This window comes from Bos taurus, chromosome 18, assembly GCF_002263795.3.
Source record: "Bos taurus isolate L1 Dominette 01449 registration number 42190680 breed Hereford chromosome 18, ARS-UCD2.0, whole genome shotgun sequence".
Lineage (NCBI taxonomy): Eukaryota > Metazoa > Chordata > Mammalia > Artiodactyla > Bovidae > Bos > Bos taurus.
Genome location: NC_037345.1, coordinates 12,380,828 through 12,405,122, shown reverse-complemented (window position 1 = coordinate 12,405,122; position 24,295 = coordinate 12,380,828). Strand labels below are relative to the sequence as shown.

Below are 24,295 nucleotides of genomic sequence, written 5' to 3'. Positions count from 1 at the left end.
CACAGGCCTGTCTGAATCCAAGGCCATCCACTCTCCTTAGCCGAGGAGAGGTCGAGGGGTAAAGCAGAGACACCCCGCCATCTTAAGTGCAGAGTCCAAGCCCAGCCCACCACCCCCTCCCCCCTAACCCCAAGAAGATTTGTTCACTGAGTCTCAGTCCCCTCATCTGTAAGATGGGCCTGTCATTAGTATTTACATCCCAAGGCTGGGAAAAATAAATCAGAGAAGGCCTGTACTTCTCTCACTGGGCAGAGTTCCCAGCATGGCTAATTGCCCGATAATTATGGAGGCTCAGGCCTGCGTTGTCCCCCACCCTCCAGCCTCCGCCTCCACGAGGACAAGGTGTCTGCACAACAGAGTCCTTCACAGGCAACAGTGTCCTTTCCGTAGCCCAGCCTTGCGCCTCCCAGAACCTGTCTAGGGTCCAGGCACAGAAACGCAACCACATGCCAGGGCTCCCTGTGTCTGTCTCCGCTGACACTCTCACGTTGGCCTGCCTGGCTGTTCTGCCTGGGAACATGCAAGCGGCTGCATCTCGTCATGCTTCAAAGTCCGATACCAGCCCCGTCACTTCAGTTCTAAGATGCCACCAAAGACGGGGTCCTATAGATGGGACACCTGATGGGTATGGACTCAACCTCCCCCCACCATGGTTCTCCCATCTGTAAAACAGAGCCAGTAACACCTGCTTCTACGGGGCAGTACCAAGAACACAGCAAGTGCTCAGTAAATGGTCCACCTGCCATGGGAGACTAACTCTCCATCTAGTTTCACACCAAGCGCCAAGAAAACTGTAGATCAAACCATACCCCAAAGGCGCAGGGATGAGCCTGGCCCTGGGCTTGCTTCAGATGAAAAAGAGCTTGCTTTTGCTATGTCAAGATCACAAACCTATTACACTTTTAAAACCCAAAGAGGAGACTCGGGCCCTTTGAAGCCAACGTAAATACAACTGTTTAACAGCTTATTTTAACTATCCAATGGGAAGCCAGTTGCTTAAATGGATTCACGTTGCCAGCAATCTCTCTCTGCGACATGGTATTTGTTAGAAATCAGTATTTCACTTCACAAACCGTCCTGCGGTCGCCTCCGCTTTGTCTCTTAACAGGGCTGTCTTTATGTGAGTTTTCTTTGGCTTCCCAATAGAAGAGTAACAGATTCCTTTTGAAGTTTTTTTATTGATGAATGAGCCGCTATAAATAACCCTCCATGGCAGCCGCCCGATCTCTGAAGTTTACTCTGGAATAATAGTAGCAGTGGGAATGAAGGGCAGTTCACAGCAGCGTGTCATGAAATACTTTAATGGGCTTCATACTGTTTAACTTAATCTTTACAGATGTAAAAACAGAAATACAATTATTTTAACAACTATTATTACATATTGCTTTGCTAATGAAAACAAAGTCCTAGGAAGCACGGGGAGACACTGAGGGAATCCTTATGACCCTCACGGAACTATGCTGGGTGCTGGTGGGGATGGGATCTGGGGACGGAGGGAGAGTCAGGGACGGAGCATCTTGGCTCTCCCACAGGTCTCTTTCTGCCTCCCAGCTTTGACACACACACACACACACACACACACACGCAACCACACACACACACATGCAACCACAGAACACATCCTAATGATGCTGTCATACCAAGTGCAGCTTCTCGGAGCTGATTTCAGGCTCAGCTCTGCAGTATGAATTATGGGGCCCATGGAGAATTTCTGTTGCTGGGAAAGACAACCGCTTGCTCTTAATGGAGCTCGAAGGACTTTTCCTGTTTCTCACAGTCCCCAGCTGCCACCCCGCCTCCTTGATCCCAGCCCTCCCACCCCCGCCCCCTCAACTCCAGCTTCCAAGGAGCATCCTCTCGCCAGAGGGGACTGGGATACAGCTCACTCGCAAACCCATAAATCCAGAGGTCGCGCCTGCAGTCTGAACCTTCTCCCTGCCCCTCTGGGAAGTCGCAGAGATTAAATATGGAACCCCTGGGTCTCGTCCACTGCACTGTGAAGACCGCCCTCCCCTTTGATTCTTCGGGGAGGTCTCTGCCTGCAGAGGCGCATCCAGAGTCCAGACATGCCTGTTTCTCATGAGCTGTGGCCTAACCCCCCTCCCGCACTCCAGACTGGGAGCGGGGGGCCCCCATGCAACCCCCCACTGTATAACTCTGTGCCTTCTCCTCCCTGCTTCTTGGAGCGGTCCTCGCCAGTGAAACTAGGAGCTTGCCTGAACCCCGAACCCTTCAGGAAATGACAGGATTGGGCAGGGAGACATCAAAAATATGTATTTTGAAAGCTCAGCTGGAGACAGGGGCTTGTACCCATGGCAAGCAGCAGATTTGCCCAGTAGTCAGCAGCCGCTCTGGATTCTCACAGCCCCCACCCCGTGGACCAGGGGCAGTGGGCAGATCCTTGAGAGCAAAATAGAGGGCAGCTCACTCCCAGGGAAAAAGAGCCAGACTGGGACCCTGGATGCCTCTCTATGTCTGCCCAGGTTTACCCATCAGGTGAGCCCCACCACCCACCCGCCCTGGGCTGAGCAAGTAAAGGGGTGAACAGCCTTGTGTGGAGAAAAGCACCAGGAGTCAGATAAGTGCTTTCCCGGGATCATTCTACAAGTGTTCACTGTCTGCTCCGCACCAAGCGTTGGATCACAAGCCAAGGGACGCTCACTCTGGCAGGAGAGCCAGGCGTGGAGAAATGCAATCCTGTAACAAACATTTTTGGAGGCCTGCTAAGTGGCAGGCTCTAGGCTGGACATGATAGGAAAAAAGGGGCACAGCAGAGAATGATGTGACCTTTGCCCTCAAGAGCGCATTGCATCGTGGGGAGGGACAGATGCAAAACTCATTACTGGGCAAATAATTACTTAATTGCAGTTGGGATAAGTACTCTAAAGAGCTGCAGAATCCTCTAAAAGTGTGTGAAAGGGCAAGCAAAGAGAATCAAGCTGTGCATCCCTCAGGCTGAGGCGGAGTGCGTGAAATGCAGCTCGTCTAAACTAAGATGTGTGGTTAGCACAGGATACACACTGGACTTCCAAGACTTGGTGCCAAAAAGATGTAAAGCATGTCAATAATTTTTATATTAAACCACATGCTGAAGTGGGATCAAATCCAGGTCTCCATCTGAGCCATCAGGGAAGCCCAGTACCTTGGATAGGTGGGGTTAAATAAAATAGACCCCTGAAATGAACTTTACTTGTTTCTTTTCACTTTTTCTTTTTTAAGGTGGCTCCTAAAAATTGTCAAATTACTCTTCTTCAGCTCGCTGGGCTAGAAGATCCAAAAATGCATCCCTGAGCAAGAGGCTTTCTGTGGCCCTTTAGCTTGAAAATCCCAGAGAGATGGGAAGGAGATAGAAATATGGCCTATGCCACTAACTCTGTTCTTTGGGTGTGGAGATCACACAGAGGAACTAACCAGGGTTTCTCAAATCTCAGGGCTGTAGAGTCAGATAATTCTCCATTGTGAGGGGCTGTCCTGTGCTCTATAGGATGTTCACAGCATGTCTGGCCTCAACCCCCTAGCTGCCGCTAGCACCCCTCCCCTGGTTACAAGAACCTAAAACGCCTCCAGACACTGCCAACTGCCCCAGGGGTAAGACTGCCCTGGTGAGAACCAGCCCGCTCGACCAGTGTGGGACCAGGTGAAGATTCTGCATCAGAATCCCCAGCGTCTCCGGTAGAGGGGTCTGGGCAGCTCAATTTGTCAAGCTCACTGGAAGGTTCTGACATGCAGACCCCACTGAAGGCCTCATAGAGGATGCTGTCTGCTAGGAGGTGTGTTCCCTGCCTGTCTCTTCCACTTTAGGAGGTGAGGAGGTATTCACCCTGTAGGCTCCCTGCTTTCACACTTGGTCGGGTGATACAGAAGAGTGGCTACGAGCTTTAAAGACAGGAATGCTTGCCTGGGTGTGGTGCTTTGTCAAGGATCTGCTTTGCAAACCTGGCCGGCGGGGGCGGGGTTGAGTACTGGTAAAATATCAGTAATAAAATGGACACAGTGCTCCCCAGCTCCCAAGTTTACCTCAAGATGAAAGAGATTGTGCACACAAGACCTCAGGACGGAGTCTGACGATGGAGGGTGCCGCAGAGCCGGAGAGCCTGGGTCCAAACCCAGCTCTGCCATGCATGGGTCATGGGACCCTGGGAAGTGACTAAGCTCTCTGAACCTGCTACCCCGCCTGTAAAAGTGGGGAAACTACCGTCCCTAGCTCACAGACCCAGGAAAAGTAAATGAGTGATCATATACATTGAGTCCTTACACCCCAGCAGAGCCTGAGTACTCCGCAAACACTGCAGTGATGACTAGCCCTCAGAGATCTTATCACTCTTTTGTTGGCTTAAGTTTTTACTGCAAACACTCCTTCAATTATACAGGAAGAATTTGCAAGCCGCTCACAGGATCTTTACAAAGGCTACAGCTTTTGGTAGCCTGGTCCCAAGCTGCCAGGACCACAGAGCTGGCCACCGCAGAAGCTGCCGCCTCCAGCAGGACCTGAGAACTTCAAATCCTGGGTGGTTTTCACAGCTCCGGGTCTCAGGACCACTCCCGTGATCCACAGCATCCAAGCAGGTACACGACCCCGCCTCCTGGCCCACCTGGCTCCCAAGGCCACACCTGTACATCTGGTGGTGGGCCCTGGCCTAGCACACAGGTGAGCAAGGGCCACCTTCTTTTCTTTTCGTATTTGAAAGATGAGATAGAAAGAATGGGAATCTAACAGGAATTGGAAAGTGTTTAAAAGATTTTGAGTAACCATAAATATCAACAGGGCCCTCACTGGTGCCTGTCAATATACTTCGCTGAATATAAGCCCCTCAAGGATAGGACCCGGGCCTGGGCTGTTTATGTATGACTAAGGTGTGCCACAGGCCTGGCACTTAATAACTATTTGGTGGATGAAGAATATCAAACTATTCTGATGACAAAGGCACTTGGAACAAGTTCCTGATTGTGGGAAAATAGAAACGTTTTTACTTCTTTCTGGGAATCCCCACACATATGTGCATCCTTTACCCCGAGCTGAGTGTGGGTCAATACTGGTGAGGCACTAGCTCAGGCAGCAAAGACGGTGTGAAAGAGAACAGGCACTTTAGGATCCGGTGGCCTTGATTCGTCCTCCATCATGTGGGGAGACTATTTTGATCAAGTGGAAATTGAGTACAAATGTGGATAAATAAGAAGAAAGAATAAGAGGCGAACAACCCCTTTGCACGATTCCTTCCTCCCTGGAGATGCGCCTGAGGGCCTTGGAACCGCGATACGTGGCTCACGGTCCTGGCTGCAGAGCAGACCCTCCTGTGGAGCCTTCAGAAACATGCCATCTGGTCCCCCCACAGACCAGCGGAGTGGGAGCCCTTGGGAGCAGGACACAAACACTGGGAGGTCATCCTGTATCAGAAGGGTGAGCACGCGGCCCCTGGATTTGCTCTCACCCCACATGGAAAGCCAAGGAACCCCTGGAACAAACAGCAGAGACAAGAAATGAAACACACTGGAAATAGATGTATTTCTCCTGAATCCCATCTTCCTTATGCCACTGAGTGGCCCTTACTCAGATACTGGGCTATCCCTAGGCTAACAGTGTCTCCCATGCCCAAGGAAGGGAAGGAGTCGTCATTGCAGGGTGCTCCGGGCACCAGCAAGAGCCCAGCATGAATTATTCATCACTGTCTCCGTGCCCCGCCCCCCCATCATGCTCTCAAGATGGAGCCCACAGGGCAGACACAAAGTCCAAAAATGTGGGAAAGTTTATTTATTTCTCCAAAACATTCCTGATTTGTAATGTGCTTTCTAAAAATGTTCTAGCTGACCCAGCCCCTGCTATATTTAGACACAGCATTTAAAGAAATGTTCCTTACCCTTTATAAGGCGGGCCATGAAACATGAATTTAGGAAAAGCGGCTCCCCAGTCTGGTCCCTTTGTCCCTGGGAGAGGGGTGGAGCCTCTCCTTACAGTAGCATGATCTTGGTGCTCGGAGCCCGAGCGAGGGGGGCAAAAATAAAGAGTTGCATTCATTCCCAGGGCCCTTGAGTTCACAATGGCTGGATGGCCAGCCCTGGGAAGCCCCTTCTAAGCTCCCGGGCAAAGCAAGGAAACACCAAAGGACTGGCTCTCCTCTGTGAAAATCGCTCTCCTGTGGTTTCCGAGGATCCCCTGCCGGGTATGACAGCTTTTTTTTTTTTTGCTTTTGGTTTCGTGTTCAAATGTTTGGATCATCTCAAGAGCTGTAAGACTGCAAGGAAGAGATGAAATGGCTGCCAGCCTGCCCTGGAGGAAGAGCTGAAGAAGTCCGCCCAGGAGGCTCCCACCACCTAGGAATTAGGAACGCGAGCAGGACTGTGGGTTCATGATTTTGTTACAAAACTGAGACATCACAAATGCGCTCGTAAAACAAAAGTGTTTAGATTAGAGGCTACGCCTGTATACAGAGATGAGACCTCCCATTTACCGAATGCTTCCTGCACGCCAGATATTTTATGTATATATATTTACTGTTTTGGGCTTCCTTGATGGCTCAGATGGCAAGGAATCCGCCTGTAATGCAGAAGACAAAGTTTCAAACCCTGGGTCAGGAAGATCCCCTGGAGGGGGCATGGCAACCCACTCCAGTATTCTTGCCTGGAGAATCCCATGGTCAGGGGAGCCTGGCAGCTACGGTCCATGGGGTCACCAATTTAGTTCTGACAGCTGCCCGGTGCTGAAGGCTTTAGTACTAGTCCATTTTGCTGGTGAGAACTAGGAACTTAGACCCATCATAAAACTTACTCCTCACAACAGCTTGACGAGGCGGTTACTAATGTTGCTCCCATCTGTACAGATGAGAAAGCTGAGGCACAGAAGGGTTAAGTCATTTTGCTGATGTCACACAGCAACTGGGTTATTAGCGGAGCTGGATTATTAGCCTGTGTCTGGTGGGCACAGTCTTGATGAGGTTAACATGCTCCTTCACCTGAACCTCGAATCACTGAATGGTAACGAGTCTTAAGACATTAATGGGAGGGTTTTCCTCGCAGTAGGTGTGTCTGGAGAGACCTGGGAATGTGTGGAGCAGAAGAAGGTGACCACTGCCTGGGAAAGAAGTGTGACCCCGGGAGAAGGGTATGCGCAATGTTCACTTTGCACAGGATGGGGACCTGAGTCCAGCTGTAAGCTAGGTGTTGTCCAGGGTGACATGGGCTTGTGAGCAGCAGGGGGCCACCCCCCTTCCCAGAGGCCCAACCTCGATGTTGCTGGGCTGGGATACTCCCTTCATCTCCCTCCTCTGGACTCCGGCTGGAGGACACCCACACCAGCATGTGGGCCACAGGTTCTGGAAGAGTTAGCCAGCATCTGTCATGTTCTGCCTACTACCCAGGAAGGAACAGCTTTGTTTTAAATGCTTGACAAACACAAACGGATACAAACTATGTGCAGTCATCCCAGGCCCCAGCAACTCAGTAAGACATTCTGATCTTGGCCCTTGGACGTCAACAGTGTGGTCCAGGTTCCAGAGGAAAGACCCCCTGCCCACTGTCCTGGCCATGCTCTGTTGGAATTGTCCCCACTGTGGCATGTTCTGTACCCTTCTCTGCCCCTACAGGCTAACCCCTATGGACTGCTGTTACCTGGGCTCCCTGTAGGCTGGACTTCTGGTGGGTTTAGCCATCGGAAGCACCATGGTGAGGGTGGAAGACAGAAGACGAGTTGGGTGTCCCTACTCCGCTCCTGTCAGTGCTGTGGCCGCATCTACACTCATTCCGCCCACTCCCCTGAAAAGAGTCCTTCCACCCCAGTCTCCTTCCAGTGGCTCATCTAAGTCAGGTTCTGTTTCCTCCTGGAACCCTGATTTTCACACTGATAGAAAAGGGAAGTTGTGACAAATCTTTGCCCAGTTGGGCCCAGGCCCCACCACTCACTGTGACCCTCTCTAGGTCACTGTACCATCTATGGGGATCTGTCTGACCCTGCAGAACCCCGAGTCTGGGGCAAAGACAAAAGACAAATGTAGATGAGAACTTGCCACTTGGGTATTCAGGTATACAAATTGCTTGAAATGTGGATTAAAAATAAAGGTTTTACTTTTCCAACAAACTCATGCTCTTCAATTTTAATAATGAAGCTGGATTATGATCATGTATATTTTTGACTGTATGAAACAACCCCTGCTTCATGGAAATAAGATTCTAGCTGCTGTGAAGCACACCGAGTTATGACGCTCACACAGGCGTGTGCGTTCCTGGCCACGGGCTCCGGCCTTCGGCTGTAACAATAAAATCCAGTGTGGCTGATTCATTAACCCACACGTGGATAGACAATGAGCACTCTTAGTGAAACGCTAGAGACCGCAGGTAGGCTCCTTTCCAGAGAGGTGCGATTGTACTGGAAAATGGCAGACATATCCTGTTCCTCCGGTTCTGGAAAACCTTGTGGGGCATGTGAGAACCAGGAGGCCATCAGCTTCCACAGGAGCCAGGAAATACCCAAGAAAGGAAAACACAAAGGCCTTTGCAGAATCCCCAAACCCTTGCAAGAGTCCAGGAAGTAAAGGTCTCAGATGTGTATGTCTTCCAAGACTCTCTTATAATGTCTTTGTTAGTTTCACTGCTGCTGCTGCTGCTAAGTCGCTTCAGTCGTGTCTGACTCTGTGCAACCCCAGAGACGGCAGCCCACCAGGCTTCCTCATCCCTGGGATTCTCCAGGCAAGAACACTGGAGTGGGTTGCCATTTCCTTCTCCAGTGCATGAAAGTGAAAAGTGAAAGTGAAGTCGCTCAGTCATGTCTGACTCTAGTACTGGAGTGGGATGCCATTGCCTTCTCCGGTTAGTTTCACTATAATCGTGCAAAAAACTAAATAATTCCTTGTTCAAATTCTATAGCAAAACAAAATCTTTCCAAAAGTGCCAGTACTTGGGTTATTCTAAAAGAAATCAGCATTTGATCCGAGTCTATCTGTCTCAACTACGCAAAAAAGATGAATTTCTGACCATTTGTGTGTGTAGAAAGTATACATACACACGTATATATACACATATACAGATATGTACATGTGTACATACATACATATACACTTACTTATCATTGTACATACACCTGCCATATCCCCCATTATGTTCAGTGTACTCGTGCGCGTGTGTGTGTGTGTGTGTGTGTGTGTACACAAGAGAAAGGTCACCTACAGGAAACAGAATCTGTTCCTTTTGTGTAGACGAGAACATAGAGGCAGACTTTGCATTGCCCAAGAACAGGACAATATGGTTGCTTCCGGTTTACTCAAAATCTCACTGATTTTGCTTTTATTAAGACTGGAAACCTGTTCTTGGTCTCACTGATCCACAATCAGGAGCACAGGACTAAAACTGGGACATTAGAACAGCTATTTGGATCCCTAAGTCCCAAAGCACCTCTTTCTCCTTAGCAGGGAGTAGCGCACACGGAATTGTGTAGAATCCACAGAAGATGACCCCACTGTCCATTTCTGTATGCTTTCCTCAACCAGATGAATGAGGGGCTGAGGTAAGAGAATTCCTCTTTATGTATGTATAAATACTGACGGAGTGACACATACTCCTGCCTTTTTCCTTCTATGCCAGAAAAATAATGTCTGTACTATGCTTTTTGGAATTGTAACTCTAAGATGCCATCCTTTGTAAATGACAGTATTAGAATATTTGCTTCTCCAGAAATGAGGCATCATACGTTAACAAAAGATAGCAAATCAAACATAAAGAGAAAACATTAAAAGAATATCCCACTCAGCAGAATCTTCATCTTATTGGGGACCCTCAGGCAACACCTTCCAGTCCTGGGGCTTTCCGTCCTGCCCTCCAGTCCACGCACGAGCCCTCCTCCCTCAGAAGCCAGAACCTGGGAAACACTGCTGGGGTTCCCAGATATGATCCCAGTCTCCCCTTTCCTGTTACACTGCTTGTTCCCCCTAGTAATCCACTGAACCAGTCCCTGAGAGGTTAATGAAAAAACAACTTTATTCACAGAGGTTGAGACTTCAGGATAACAAAATAGCCAACAATGGCCCTTCCAGCACATTGTAAGTTAATCACAGTGATCTTGGATCTCAGCATGGTTCATCAGAGTTCTTAACATCAAGGACCCCAAAGCTCGCCCACCACAGTGTTTCCACCAGCCCGGGCAGAACTCAGACATGGATGCTCCTGGGGGTCAGTAGCAAATGGCCTTCAGCATGAATTCTCAGTCAGCTCTGTGCTTGCTAACTCTTAAATTATTCTGTTTGTCTGACATATCCTTTCCAGCATATGAACCAACAGGCTCTCGGATGTGAAGTTTGTGTTCACTTTTATATAAGTTCTGGAAACTGCTTTAATCTGCTTTAAAAAATTATCTCAAAGACCCATCTCCGCCTCCCTCCAGGAACTACTGACTGTGCTTTTCCCACATTTGATAAAATTAAAATAGCTTGGAGGTTCAGGAAATCGAGTCTCAGAACCGCCACAACAACTCAAAGAGATACCGTGAGAGCTTAGATGCATTCCCCCAAAGTTCCCAGCTGAAGTGGGCTGTGAAAACCTCAGTTTTCATAACCACATCTTTGTCTCCGACCCCTGCCCTCCCGCCCACTCCTCGCCCCAGCCTGGCAGCCACCTCCATAGGTGTTTGTTTAACTGCAGGCTCTGGGCCTGCCTGGCTGGCGCTTGGAGGGAGGAGGCGGCTGCAGTTGGCCAGAGGGCCTCCCACCAAGCCTGCTGTTCCTGGGGACCCGGAGAGCTGCTCCCACCCCTTCCCCCACCCCCGCAGACCCCAGGGGACTCCCTTGCTCTTCTGAGCGCTCACCCATCCCTACTTCCACTTGCTTTCCGTGTGCTTGTTTCACCCAACTCTTCAGATTAAAAATAGTCCTTCACTACACAGTTCTGGAAAACGTGGCAACAATCAAGATTCCCTAACCCTCGTGCACTTCCGGTGTCCCTAGAAATGTTTTGACCCCTTAAACAATAAAGCTAAGAGAACGGAGGATGTCTGTGGTTGGTAGCAGGCGTTGGAGAGCATGTGTATTGACTAAGGACCTACTGAGCTATCTATTGTAATGCAACAAAATGCTAAGTTACACAGAGTGCACTTTTTTAACAGCGGTTGTTAATACAGACGTTCACAGGGCAACCCTTATAGTAAAAAGAATCAAGCTTTTGGCCAAAGAATATAGTGTGTTCCTTTTACTATCTAAAAGGAAAAGAGAGAAGATTTCTCTATTTACAATGAAAGTGTGGTCTCTCAGCTTCCGCCTGAACATGGTCCTAAGTCCTCACCAAGCCCTAGGATCTGCTAAAGAACCTAAAAAACAGGTTGGCCCTGGTGTCCCCACACCTGAACCTTAGGGACAAACCCAACTGTGAACACCCATCACTCCGTGGGGTCAAAAGCCAAGGCCCGGGCCACAGTAACAGGCGAGCTGGCGATGGTCAGACCGTGGCTCCTAGACAGAAAGGACCACACTGCGGCCATCTGTCTGCCCTCCGGTTGTCTGGGCCCTCCCCCACTCCCTCCGGACGCGCAGGACCTGTCTGGGTGCTAGTGGAAGATCATGCCATCAGACTGACCTAAGGTTCAAGGAATTTTCCTGTGCCTGCGGTAGGAGGTCTGAGATGCCCAAGTCGCAGCGTGGGCAGGGTCTTTTCAATCTCCGAAGCTGCTCCGGTTCTGGGAAGGTCCGTCTTGCAGGAGGCAGGGGAGTGTGCTCACTCGTGCAGCTGAGGATGCTAATACTTCCCACGATCCATAGGCAGGCAGAGGAAATCATTTATTTAAAAATGCGACTTCTTTCCCAGTGGTGGAAGCCCTGCTCGGTCACACGGAGCTCAGACCTGGGCGAGGGAAAGGAGCCGCCGTCTGCTTTACTGGAAATGAAGCACCGCTTCCGGGAGCTGCAGGGGGAAATAGGAGAGAAAGGGGATCCCGAGCTGGTAGAAGCCACCCTGGACGTGCGGGTCGAGCATCAGAGAAGCGTTGAAAGGCGGACGGAGGCTGGAGGAGGTGGCCAGAAGCGAGGCGCCCAGACAGCCGCCGGGCCCCTGCTTGGCGACCCCCAGGAGCTCGCCCCCTCCAGTCGGCTTCTGCCCCTGCCGTCGGGCCAGGATGCTGTCTATGCTGAAGCTCTTGGACTTGTCCGAGCTCTTCGGAGAGCTGCGGGAGGCGGGGCGCGGAGGAGTCCCCCGGCCGTCCACCGTGCGCTCAGGCTGGCCGACAGCCACCGCCGCTGCGCCCTGGAGCGTGTCGCCCGCGTCACCCTCTGGGGACCCGGGCCTGGGCCAGGGGAGTGACGCCGGCGGCGGAGAGGAGGCTTCCCGAAGGGGCGAGGGGCGCGCGGGCGCTCTTTCCTGGATGGGGGTCGCGGGGCGGGGGCGCCCTCCGGCGCTCTGCACCTCAGGCGGCGCCTCTGCGCCGCGCTCCTGCGTCTCGGCGCGGACCCGCTTGGCCTCCGGGCCCCCCGGGCCGGGCTTGGGCTTCCTCTTCCGGCGCCGGTAGTTGCCGTTCTCGAACATATCCAGGCATCGAGGGTCCAGTGTCCAGTAGCTGCCCTTGCCGGGCCGCCCTTTCTCGCGGGGTACCTTGACGAAGCAGTCGTTGAGCGAGAGGTTGTGGCGGATGCTGTTCTGCCAGCCCTGCCGGTTGTCGTGATAGAAGGGGAAGCGGTCCATGATGAACTGGTAGATGCCGTTGAGTGTGACCCTCTGCTCAGGCGCATCCTGGATCGCCATGGCGATGAGCGCGATGTAGCTGTAGGGAGGCTTCTGGGGGGGCTCCACCCTGCCCGAGGCGGCCAGCGCGCCCGCAGGGGCGAAGGCCAGAGGCAGCCCGGGTCTCTCGGGGCCGTACAGATAGAGCATGGGCGAGGTGGCCAGAGCAGGCAGCCGGGGGCTGAAGAGGTGGCTCATGGCGAGCGGGAGCCCGCGCTGCGCTCCCGGTGACGCCGGCGACCGGGCGGCTTAGGGACGGCGCCCCGCGCCGCAAGGGCCCTCCCGGGGAGCCTGCCCTGCGTCTGCCTCCCGCTCTGCCGCTCTCCCCAGCCGCTCCGCGCTCTGTCCCTTCTTCATGGCTTTAAAAATGTTAAATAATTGTTGTAAGTTTGCTATTATATGTTGACTTAGCGCTGGAAAATAAATTGTCTATGATAAACAGTCGCTGTGTTCTCAGCCCACCCACATTAATTAAAATTTCATTGCTGAAAAACTCCAAGCTTTTCCCTCCACGTGTCTTTTTGATACCAGCCAATCGGTTTCAGGGTTATTCCTTCATTTGTTTATAGAATTAGTCTGTTGATAAGTCCGCCCACCCAAGTTGAATCAAGCTGTGTTTATTTGGAAAAATTTCCGGGCACCCAATATATAAACGCACTGATCTGATGTTTGAAATATCACGTCCACCCCTTGACGCTGTAAGCACACACAGTCAGTCAGGCAGGATGTGGATCGAGGTGGCTCGGGAGCAGGGTCTGCCCCGCCAGGAAGAGGAGGTGGAGGTGGGAGGGGCGCAGGGGTGTTTTACCTATGGCCTAGGGGAGCCCCCGAAATCCCATGGCCTCCCACAAAAGACCTCTTCTTCTCCCAGGCTTAGTAGGAGATGGAGAGATGACACAGTCTCATAAATGCCTTCTGAGGTCTTGGAGAGCTCTTAGATATTTTAGCAGGGGAGAGGAGATAGATGAACGTCTGATTAGAAGAGGATGCAGCCCTCCTGGGAGACATCCTCAGGATACCCTGGAGGAACTGGGGGTGGGGTGTGCTCCCCAGGGGCCTCGCATCCCAAAAATGGGCAGGCCTGCCCCCCTAGGGCTCCCTGGGGATCCAAGAAGAGGACCCCAGGACCCCAGCTTTTCCGATGCCGATGGCACAGGGCACTGAGAGTTGGCAAAGGCGTGCAGTAGCGGGTCCACAGCTTGGTTAGGGGCAAGTTTCAAAATCACCCCTTTTGGAGAATCGAGGGGGAGAAGCTACGGTCTTTCTGATGGGGCCGAGATTGCAAGGAGGAACACCATAAAAGGGGAATTTGGCAGCTGGCGCGGGAGAGCTGGTATTTGTGAATGCGGGTCTCTTGCTTTATATTCTGCGCTTTCCTGTTTATAACAAGGAGGGGGTTATAACAACTTTACAAGTGCACGCAGCTGGCCCATGATTACATTAAGCATTTGGGAAGCCTGCTAGCTTCCCCCCCACCCCACCCTACCCCACCCACTCACCCTGGGGTGTAAGCACTCCCCACCCTGACTCATTTTACATTTAGCCACGTCCTGGTTTGAATCAAAAACCTTGATGATGCTGATTTAGAAGGGGGTGTCTGCCCTACTCTGCCGCCTTTGGGGAGGGGGGTGGATTGGCACTTAACGTGACTAGTTCCTGTTTATGATCTTTGCTGGATATATTTTAAAAGAAAGAAAAAGCTCAGGATAACTAAATTAACATCTCATTGAGTAAACCCTGTGGATGCCCAAGAAGAAGAGGGAGGGGTGAAGATGGCACGTGGGGGTGGCTTGAGGAAGGACACTAAAGGTGCCTTAAGGCACGTTTGCTGCTTAACCCCTTAAGGGCTGTCCCACTGGCACACAGGCAGCACCATGCTGGGGACCAGCTGCTGGGGCGCGGGCCATCTCTGAACGTGGAAAAGCAGGGACAATCCCAACTTTAAAATGGAGGATCCAGAAGGTAAAGTCTGTGTTTGGGGGTTCCGGAGAGACCATAGGGGAGCAGGGACCGTTGAAATACCTAAAAGGAACTCGCTGACAGGGTCGAAAAACCGGTTTGGGTGCAGGCAGGGCTTGAGGGAGAGCCAGGTCAGGCCCCTGTCCCCAGCGCTGCTTGTCTAACTCAAGCCCAGTGTCCCGCTGGTCCCCGCCTCGGTCTCGAGGATGGCCCTCTAGCCAAGAGGGGGCGGGACTCTGTATTCTTTCTGGATCCCCAGAAAGGGGGTGCTTTCATCGGAGCACCCCCCTTCGATCCTGGGATGGAAAAAGAACCTCAGTGTCGGCGCTTCTGCAGCCCACGGGCTCCACGGGCTCCAGAGTCACCCCAACCCTCCAGATCAGCGCACCTCCTGCAAGCTCAAGTTTGCATCCAACCTCGGTGCCGGCCCCAACAGACCCAGAGCGAGAGACTCACTGCTGTTGCTCCGCGGTCCCTCGCCCCCCACCTCCTGACCCGAGCCCTCCCTGGAGTTTTCCGGACACCCAGCGTCCAGCACGCACAGCCCTGCCTGAGGCGCGCCACCGCGGCGCTCCTTCTAAACTAGGAGGCAAATCCGAGCTTGAATTCGTACAATGATAAACACCGCCCAATTTGGGCATGGGCGGGACGCAGGCGGAGACACACGCGGCTGGTGGGCAGGGCACTGATAGTAAAGAAAAAACAACCCCAGTTCTAGCGGCCGTCTGGAGAGGCGCGTCCCGCTCCACGTGCTGGCAGCAGTTAGCAACCTCTCTGGGAGGTTCTGGCCACAGAACTCCTGCATGGCGCCCCAACCCGGCTCCGGCGAGGGGTCGGATCCTGGGTTCCCAGGTGAAGTGTGTAACCGAAGCCGAGGACGCTGCCGGCAGGAGCCCCGAGCGGAGGCTTATTTCCGGGGAGCGCAGGACACAGGCGCCGAGAGCCGAGTGTGGATGCGCCCTCGTGCGGAAGCTCTGTCGGGAGACTCTCACTGGGAGACCGGCCGAGCCTGGGAGACGGCGGGGAGACAGGGTGACTCAGAGAACCAGATGGAGACACTGACCGTTCCCTGCAGGTTCAGAAGTCTTCAGATCCCGGAAAAGCATTCATCTGTGAAGTCAGTGGGCGCGGGTCTCCCAGAAATCATGCTTCCGGAAGGACCGCGGCAGTTCCAACTCGGGGGCCCAAGAACAAATTGGGTTCAGCGTGGGACGAACCATTCCCAGCGCCCTGGCAGGAAGCCTGCTCCTGGGGCTGGTCAGGCAACCAGCCGGGACCACAGAGGCCTCACAGACAAAGGCTGGGTGGGGGGAGAGCGGCTGCTCTTGCGCCCCACCCCCATACGCCCTTCTTCTGTTTCACCGGTAAATAAAGAAGGCTGACATTCAAGTGAACCATAATCTGCGTCGTGTTCCCGATTATCCGCCTCGCTTTTCTAAGTGTGAAGACAGTTAACAGTGTGTGTGTGTGTGTGTGTGTGTGTGTGTGTGTGTGTGTAGAGGTGGAGTGAATGAACGATTCTTCCTTAAGTCTGAGAAGAGTAGCGCTAAAAAGATGCAAGATCGCTTTACTGACAACCTAAAATGTTGAGAATGATGAGAATAAGGATAACATTAATAGCTAATTCTGTCTTGAATTACTATGCACTGGCACTCTTCTAAGTGCTTTCCTTGAATTAAGTCACTCCATTCTCACAGTAATCCTAAGAAACAGAACTTTTAAGGAAATCATTCCCATTCTGCAGACCAGGAAACTGAGGCCAGGAATTTGACTTGCCTCAGGTCTTCAAAAGGAAGTGTTCCAAACACAGGAAAACAGTCACATTTATAATAGCTACTGTGTGTGGATGCCAAGGACCCTGTGGAAATTCTGTTGAGAACCCTGGCACCATCTACGGAAGATGGGAGGATGGATTTGCCCATTTTACAGATGAGGAGACTGAGGCCAGGCAGAGAGCACCAGAAAACAATGAAGGTAGTGAATAGCACAGGTTGGAATCCACATGGTTTCCTCCAAAGGTGGGTTCACTGCGGTCTGACACCCTCAGTTGAGCACAGAAGCTAAGAGGTGTGTCTGGAGTAATCAAGGTTGGGGGAAGGGGAACCCTCTGGAGAGGAGAGGTCTGTGCTGCCCCTCCCCCAAGAGCTGGGAGATTTCGGGCATCCTGAGTAGGAGACCCAGAGTCCTCACTTACACCCTGCCAAAACCGGGGAGACTCTTTCCTCCCTTGCTCTCCTCTCCCATTTTGAAAGGATGGGGAGCAGTGTCGTCTGCTTCTCTCAGGGGAAGTGAGCCACGAAGGTAAGGGCTGGCTGGTCAGCTGATGCTGATTTAGTCCCGAAGAGCAGGGGCAGTTGGGGCCCGGGCACTGCCTTGCCCAAGCACATCAGCATGTAGCTCGATGTACGCAGCTAATTGAGATCCAAGTTTCCTTTCTCTTCGGTTGTCCAGGTACATCCTAATAGCAACAGTCCTTACGATGGACTGGACGTTTGGAAGCACTTTGCACACGGGTATTGGGTTCCTTGGTCCTGTCACTTTTTCAGTTGAGAAAGGGGCTCAGAGAGCTTGAGGTAACATGCCCCAGGTGCATGAACCCTCAGCTGGCTTGTGCGCGTAGGGCTTGAGTTGGTGCTCTGGTTGAGTTGGGTTCCGGTTAGAGAAAAAATTTCCTCTGGGGAGACCATCTGGAAAAATAACATGAGGGCACAGAGAGTGTCCAGAGGGTTTGCTGGAAAGGTAGGACCCAAGGTCAAGGGCCACTGAGCCTCCCTGAGGTCAGCGTGTCTCTCTGGCCTCGGTGACCTCCCAGCCTGGGTGGGCATGTGGACAGAGCACAAAGTGCTCCCCAACTCCATCCCCCTCAAAGGGACCATGGATGCTAGCAAGCTTGTCAAGCTGTCCACACACCCCCTTCCTGCGTTTCAGCCTCCACACACTCAAAGCCCCAGGATAAAGCCCCACAGACCTGACACAGCAAAACCTGTAACACCAGTAAGACACCTTTGAGATCCAAACTTCACACAAGCTCCGTCCTTCTGCTGCAGAGCAGAAGCTCTGCCGCAGCGGAGAAAGAAAGCCTTGCATGAGCTGAGGTCCCAGCCTTGGGAGCTGCCTGAAACTTTCCCCTCTTTCTCACATGCCTCTGTCAAAAAGCAACATCTCAGATGCCTTGGTGAGCTGAGGCCATGTAAGACAGAGGCCGGCAGGGAATGCTTCTCAAAGTTTGGGAAAGCATTTCAAGTATGTGGTACCAGCAGGCACACTGGGTGGCTCTGACCAGTGTGTTCCACTCACCTGGAGTCTGGCTTCCCAGCACCCCTGGCTTGGCCGCACCTACAGGCGCTGAACCTCAGAGCTCTACTTCTCCACTGACCCTACACTCTGAGCGCAGGAGCCCAGGGTCCGGACAATGCAGGTTGTCACATCCCCTGAGACACCCTGAACAGGCTCTGAGCCCCCAGTGCCTTCTGTTCATTCTTCAGGGGAATCTTTTCCCGGTGGCTCATCTGCAAAGGATCTGCCTGCCAATGCAAGAGATGCAGGTTCTACCCCTGGGTCGGGAAGCTTTTCTAGAAAAGGAAATGGCAACCCACTCTAGGATCCTTTCCTGGAAAATCCCACGGACAAAGGAGCCTGGCAGACTACAGTCCATAGGGTTACAAAGAATTGGATACGACTGAGCTATTTGGCACATACATTCCCATTGGCCAACCTGGCTCAAAACCCTTGTCCGGTTTTTTGGGTGAGGGCTGGGGCTGAGGATGGAGATGAGGTTGGAGGCAGTGACCACTCAGCCTCCAGGGACCTGGGAACTCTGCTCTGTACTTCGGGTGAAGCTCACCAACCTCTCCTGGGCTCAGAGACAACCTTCCAGGCAGTCTTGGGTAAAGGGGAGGAGGTGGACCCCCAAAGATCTATGAGCCAAATGGTGATGTTCCTGGGACCCTGAATTTTCTTCTCCCTTTAACTTCTGGTCGTTACCTCTTAGGAGCAGAGCACAGGAGCGAGGCTAAGTGAGGGCCCATCGCAGGAGCTGAGGATGAAGGAAAAAGCACACCCGGCAGCCAGCACTGCCCTTGCACTCACCTGCTCATTTTACAGATGAGAAGACTGAGGCCAGGAAAGAAAGGTACCTGTTCACACGGCGAGATGTGCTCCTATGACCCCCTAGCCCACTGCTCCAGCAATTTGAGAGTGCACATGGACACCGATTTTGGCGTCTTCCGGGACAAGCCACTTGGACCAGGGCAGTGAGGGCCGCCAGGCCGTAGACCCAAATCTGGCCGCGGGAGAGAGGCCCAGCTCTCAGCTTTGGATAAAAGCTCTCTGAGTCTCACAAGAAGCAGAGGCTACTCCAGTTGCGGCCCCTCCAGGACTGAGAACCAGGGTACTCAAAGGCCACTGGGTCTCTCTGACGGCCTTTACCTCTCAAAACCGGACCCTGGGGAGAGACAAAATCCACCCAGCCAAGGCCAGTGAGGGACGCAGGGTTATGTCTATGGGAAACGGTCTCTGTCATGGTGCTCGGGTCCCTTCTGTTTTATTCGCAGTATCTTTGAGACCTGCCCAGCTGTATCTTACTGGGTCAGGAAGAAACATGGCTATCACACGCGGCTTCATGCAAACTGCGTCTGTGGACCGCAGAGCCGCCCAAGCAAGGAGTCCTGGCAGCCTGAGACGGGCATTCCGGCCCTTCCAGCCCCGGCCTCCTTTCCCCAGTTCCTCCAAGGCCCCGGGACTCCCGAGGAGAACGGCGGGGGAAGGAGCTGCGTGTGGATGGATCCGTGGGGCCAGGACGTCCCCCGCCCTGGGTCCTCCGCCCCGCGTCGCGCGCCGTTTGTGCTCTCCAGCGGCAGACGCGAAGACCAGCAAGGCCACCGGCGGTGCCTCGGCTCTGCGCTCAGCCTAGTCGGCTTGCCCTTCCTACTCCGCAGAGCGACGGGCGCCCCAGGCCGCGGAGCCCGGTGGCCGCGCGGGCTGCCGAAGGCCGAAGGCCGGGGCTGGGCCTGGCTCCGAGAGCCGCGCCGGGCCCCGCACTCGCCGGCCTCCGCGCGCCCCAGGCTCTGACTCGCCTCCACCCCACGGCCTCCAGAGGCCCCGGGTGACGCTCCCAACACATTCCCCAGGTGCCCAGGTTCCTAGGGGACTGGAAAGGGCCCTCGCCCTGGGCTCCATGGCCTTCTGGAGCTACCCGGTCAGGTGAGCGGCCCACGCACAGCGGGGACTTCTTTAAGAGACTTTCGCAAAGGTAGGAGACCCCAGCGGGTGTCATGACAGATCAGGTGTCTGACCGGTGGGTTCCACTTCTCTCTCCGTTGTTTTCCCTGTGTCTCTGAGACCTCCTTTGAGTTCCAGATCTTAAGGTGAGATAAGGCTTTCAGGGAGGACTCTCTAAAACATCTGGGGAAGAAGAACCCGCTAGAACCCTCTCCTAAAGGGGAGGAAAGTGAAACCCCAGTGCCCTGAGCCGCAAGCAGCGATCTGCGGCCTGATTCTGCCGCTCAGAGAATGGTCTCCGGGGTCTCTCCCTCTCTGTTTCTGGTCCTTCCCACTCACTAAGCACCAAGCACCTTGGCTCACCCCTCCTGCGGTCACAAAAAGGAGTAAAATGCAGCCCTCATGTCTTAACCAGCTGCCACCTCTGGGGCCATAGATTGAAAGAATCTGTGTTGCACATATGGGGGAAATTATTATGCTCAAACTTTCCCCAGTGCTATTTCAGCATAATACAGAGACAAAATGGCATGTTAAAAACAACAGAATACCCAGGTTACATTCAAGGCCACCGTATCCAGGAAAATCATTATCTCCTGAAGTGTTAAGTTCAGGGAGCTGCACTCCAGGGAAGGTTACAGCTCACCTGCTGGGGTGGGAAACACATTCCCAGTTTGGAGCTCTGGACCCCAAAGTCACACACAGAGAGACCAGGAGGGGTTCAGCCAGTGAAACAGATAGTAAAGCCATTTCCCCCCGCAGCTGTACCTCACAGAGGCTGTGTTGCTATTTAAAATTTTAAGGACGAGATATCAAAATTGAAAAGTCATCTGTCATTTAAAATCTTGTAAAGTCTGACAAATTTAAAACTCTAAAAGCATTGTAAATTATTTTTGAAGCGCTATGAGGCTTTAAAGTTTTTCACTGCAATAGGGTAAAGATTAAGAAATCAAATCCAGAAGTAGAGAGGTCTCAAATTCACCTCTGATCTGGCCACTCCCAGGGACCGTCATTAAATGGTACAGAATCAATCCCCTTTGGATTTTCAAAATCCTGGTTCAGATCCTTTTCTGGAAAACTATTAACGTGCGGAAGGAAGCCCGCATTTTAGGAAATTGAGGAAAAGCAGGATTCCCCCTGGTTCGCTGGTAGCTAATGGAAAATGTTTATCTTCCCCTCCCTCACCTCCTAAATTGGAGCTGGTTGGACATTGGGATGGAATGGTAGTGTTTGTTTTGACTATTGGCATGTTTTTCTGCATTTAACAAAATGCATTACAGCAAATGTCATTACGGCTCACAGCCCTTCAGGCAGCCACATCCAACCAGGACTGGTTCTCAATTGCCTGGGTCAGGGGGGGATTCTGAATTAATCAAAAGCCTTTTCTGACACTAGCAGGACAATAGGGGAGTTCCCGCAGTCCTCTGTGCTCATCTGTAGATGTCTACACATTTACCCACCTGTGTAACAAAAATAATCAAAACAGGTGGATTGGTGACCACACCTCATTTTTTAAAATTTGAGAATACAAACACACTGTCCGGACTTTGGGCAGAAAAACAACATGGGTTTATTTTAAGGCAAGTACAACAATTAAGACCACATAAGACAAACACAGGTGAAGTTAAATTTTTAGTGTTTTTTTTTTTTTCTTTTAGGAATGCTGGGGGAGGAATCTACGATACATCACCATCACACTTTGTAAATAAAAAGTATCAGATACTTGACTTCTTTATCCGCCAACAACAACAAAATAAATTATTTTCTTGTTTTGTAAAAGACCTACAACTGGGAAAAGAATTATGTCTCATAATTGTACAGGGAAGGGAGGAAACCCCACATAGGTTTCTTGAATTTTCACTTTGGCAGTTAGAAATGGTCGGGCAAGATGAGAAATTATCCAGTGAACTCAACTTTAAATATTATATTAATGGCTCTGAAAAACAACAAAAAATAGCCTGATTACAAATCCACACACTTGTACAGCACGGTTAGAGAAATTTAAAATTACACACAGCACATACATAATCTATAGAGACCCCCATAGACCTATGGGGGTCTCTACAGAGAGTCATTACTGGGTCGCTATGGGATTTGGTCCATAAGTTATAATTTTTGAAACCCCGAATGGAGCAGTGAGCACAGCCATCTTGGAAGGCGGGGGGGGGGATTTTTAAATCATTATTCATTTCGTTGGGCCGCGTCCCTGTACTGGGGCTTCTTGGGATCTCAGAAACGGGGCGGCGAGTTAAAGTTACCTGCAGCTTCGCAGAGGGCGGAGGCTGGCATGCGCGCTCTCTCTGCTCCCGGGTCTGCGGAAAAAGCGGTGGGCAAGTTTTGGTTCTTTTTGCGTCTCTGCAGCCTGAATTGTCTGAGAGGGTCGCGTCTGGGAGGCGAAGCCGGAGCGGGCCAGGGCAGAGGAGGGCCGGGACAGGTCAGTATTTCGTGCAGTCATAGGAGTACGGAGCCGCGTGGCGGTAGAGGGATGGCGTGGATCTGTAGGGCAGCTGACAGCTCGCGTTGCTGCTCACCTGGGGTTCCCCGAGGGTCGAGTTCTCAATCCCCAGCCGGTGGGAGTTGCACATCTCCCTGACGTTAGGGAAAGTCTGCTGCTGGGCCGCGAACGTGTGGCCGGAAAGGTGGTTCAGGTCCCCGCTGTGGTTGAGATACCAGGAGGCCGCCTGGGCCGCGGCAGCCCCGGGCTGCGGCGCCGGCTGCGGCTGGGGAGCCGGCGGGGGCGGCGGCGCCTGCGGGTGGTGGTGGCCGTGATGCTGGTGGTGGTGGCCAGCGGAGGCGGCGAGCGCGCCCTCCTGGCCGGCGGCGAGGTTGAGGGCGCTTAGGGGCGATGTGGGGCCGCTCGGGTGGTCCGAGAGGGCCTCGTCCAGAGCGGGCGGGACGCACATGTGCGCCGGCCGCTCGGCCCCGGTGTACAGGCTCATGGCGCGCATGCTGCACTGGTAGCCCCCGGCGCCCGCAGCCTCCAGGCCTTGCGCGCACGGCTGGCCATAGGCGGCTGGCGGCGCGGCGGCGTAGGGCAGCGCCAGCGGCGGCACCACCAGGCCCGCGCGCCCGGCCGCGGGGCTCAGCTCGCCGCCGGGCGGCGACGTTCGCAGCGTCATGATATTCTCCACGCTGAAGCCGGGCAGCCCGTTGGGCGCGCCCGCGTGGGGCTCCGGCAGCGAGCCGTCAGGGGAGCCGGCGGGCGTGGAGGCCGCGCTGCGCGGGCTACCCTGCAGCGCGCTCTCGGGGCTCAGTGTCTCCACCTTGGTGATGACCGGCAGCGCCGGCGACGCCGCCTCGCTCTTGATCACCACCTTCTTCTCGGCCTCCTTGGGGGTGTCCGCTAGAGGGGGACCGGCCGGAGCGCCCTTGGACGCCGCCGGGGGCGGCTCCTTGAGGTGGGCGCGCTCCTCCTTCTCCTTGGGCACGTCTTTCTTCTTGAAGCGCCGCCGGCGCCGCAGGAAGCTGCCGTTCTCGAACATGTTGTAGGAGTCCGGGTCCAGGGTCCAGTAGCTGCCCTTGCCAGGTTTCTTGTCGTCGCGGGGCACCTTGACGAAGCACTCGTTGAGCGAGAGGTTGTGGCGGATGCTGTTCTGCCAGCCCTGCTTGTTCTCCCGGTAGAAGGGGAAGCGGTCCATGATGAACTGGTAGATGCCGTTCAGGGTGATCTTCTTCTCCGGCGCGTTCTGGATGGCCATGGTGATGAGCGCGATGTAGCTGTAGGGCGGTTTCACCAGGTCCTTGGGCGCCGCGGGCTGGTGGTGGTGATACGGCGCGTAGGAGCGGCCCATGCCCGCGCCGTACTGCTCCGGGTGGCCCGAGTAGACGCCCATGGGGCTGGTCATGCCTCCGTAGCTGCCCGCCGCGCGGTAGTAATTCTGCTCGCTCAAGTAGGGCACCACTCCCAGGGCGTTGGGGTCGGACACAGAGTAGCGCGCCTGCATGCTGCGTCCGAGACGGCTAGCCACCGCCTGCGCGCACGGACCGCGAGGAAGGCCCTACGAGAGCGAGCGCGAGCGAGAGAGGAAAGAAGGGAGCCGGTGGGGGGAGCCCCGGGCGCCTGGAAGCCTCAGGGGTGAGCTGGAGGAGGCGCCGGCGCGGGGCGCCCGCCTTCGGGTCGGGAAGGGGCGCTCGCTTTCAGCGGACCGGGCGGAGCAGCATCTTGGAAGGCGCGCCCCGGCGAACGCAGCGCCGGCCCCGGCTCACTCCTCGCTTGTTCCCGGGACTCGGCGGGCGGCCGGGGACCAAGCGGAGACGCCGCGCGCGCGGTGGACCAAGGCAGGCCGCTCGGTCCGCGTCAGGAAAGGAAGGCGGCTATCCAAGCCCCCCCCCTCAGCAAATCGGCAGCCCTGAGGGTCGGCGAGCCGGGGTCCAGAGTGCTGCCCTGCCGAGCCCGGAAAAAGAGGCAAAGTCCCTTTTAGGGAATGGGAAAAGT

The 24,295-nt window shown here is 53.7% G+C and overlaps 2 protein-coding genes across 2 annotated transcripts; both read right to left on the bottom strand.

Moving 5' to 3' along the window:
- Positions 1–9,942: 9,942 nt before the first annotated feature.
- On the bottom strand, positions 9,943–17,857 carry FOXL1 (forkhead box L1). The gene has a single exon (XM_005218762.5). It carries the CDS (start codon positions 12,880–12,882, stop codon positions 11,842–11,844), a length of 1,041 nt encoding a protein of 346 aa, XP_005218819.1. The 5' UTR covers positions 12,883–17,857; the 3' UTR covers positions 9,943–11,841.
- Positions 17,858–21,410: 3,553 nt separating this feature from the next.
- FOXC2 (forkhead box C2) lies at positions 21,411–23,804 on the bottom strand. The gene has a single exon (NM_001193072.4). The coding sequence runs from the start codon at positions 23,802–23,804 to the stop codon at positions 22,296–22,298; it is 1,509 nt and encodes a 502-aa protein (NP_001180001.3). The 3' UTR covers positions 21,411–22,295.
- Positions 23,805–24,295: the final 491 nt, after the last annotated feature.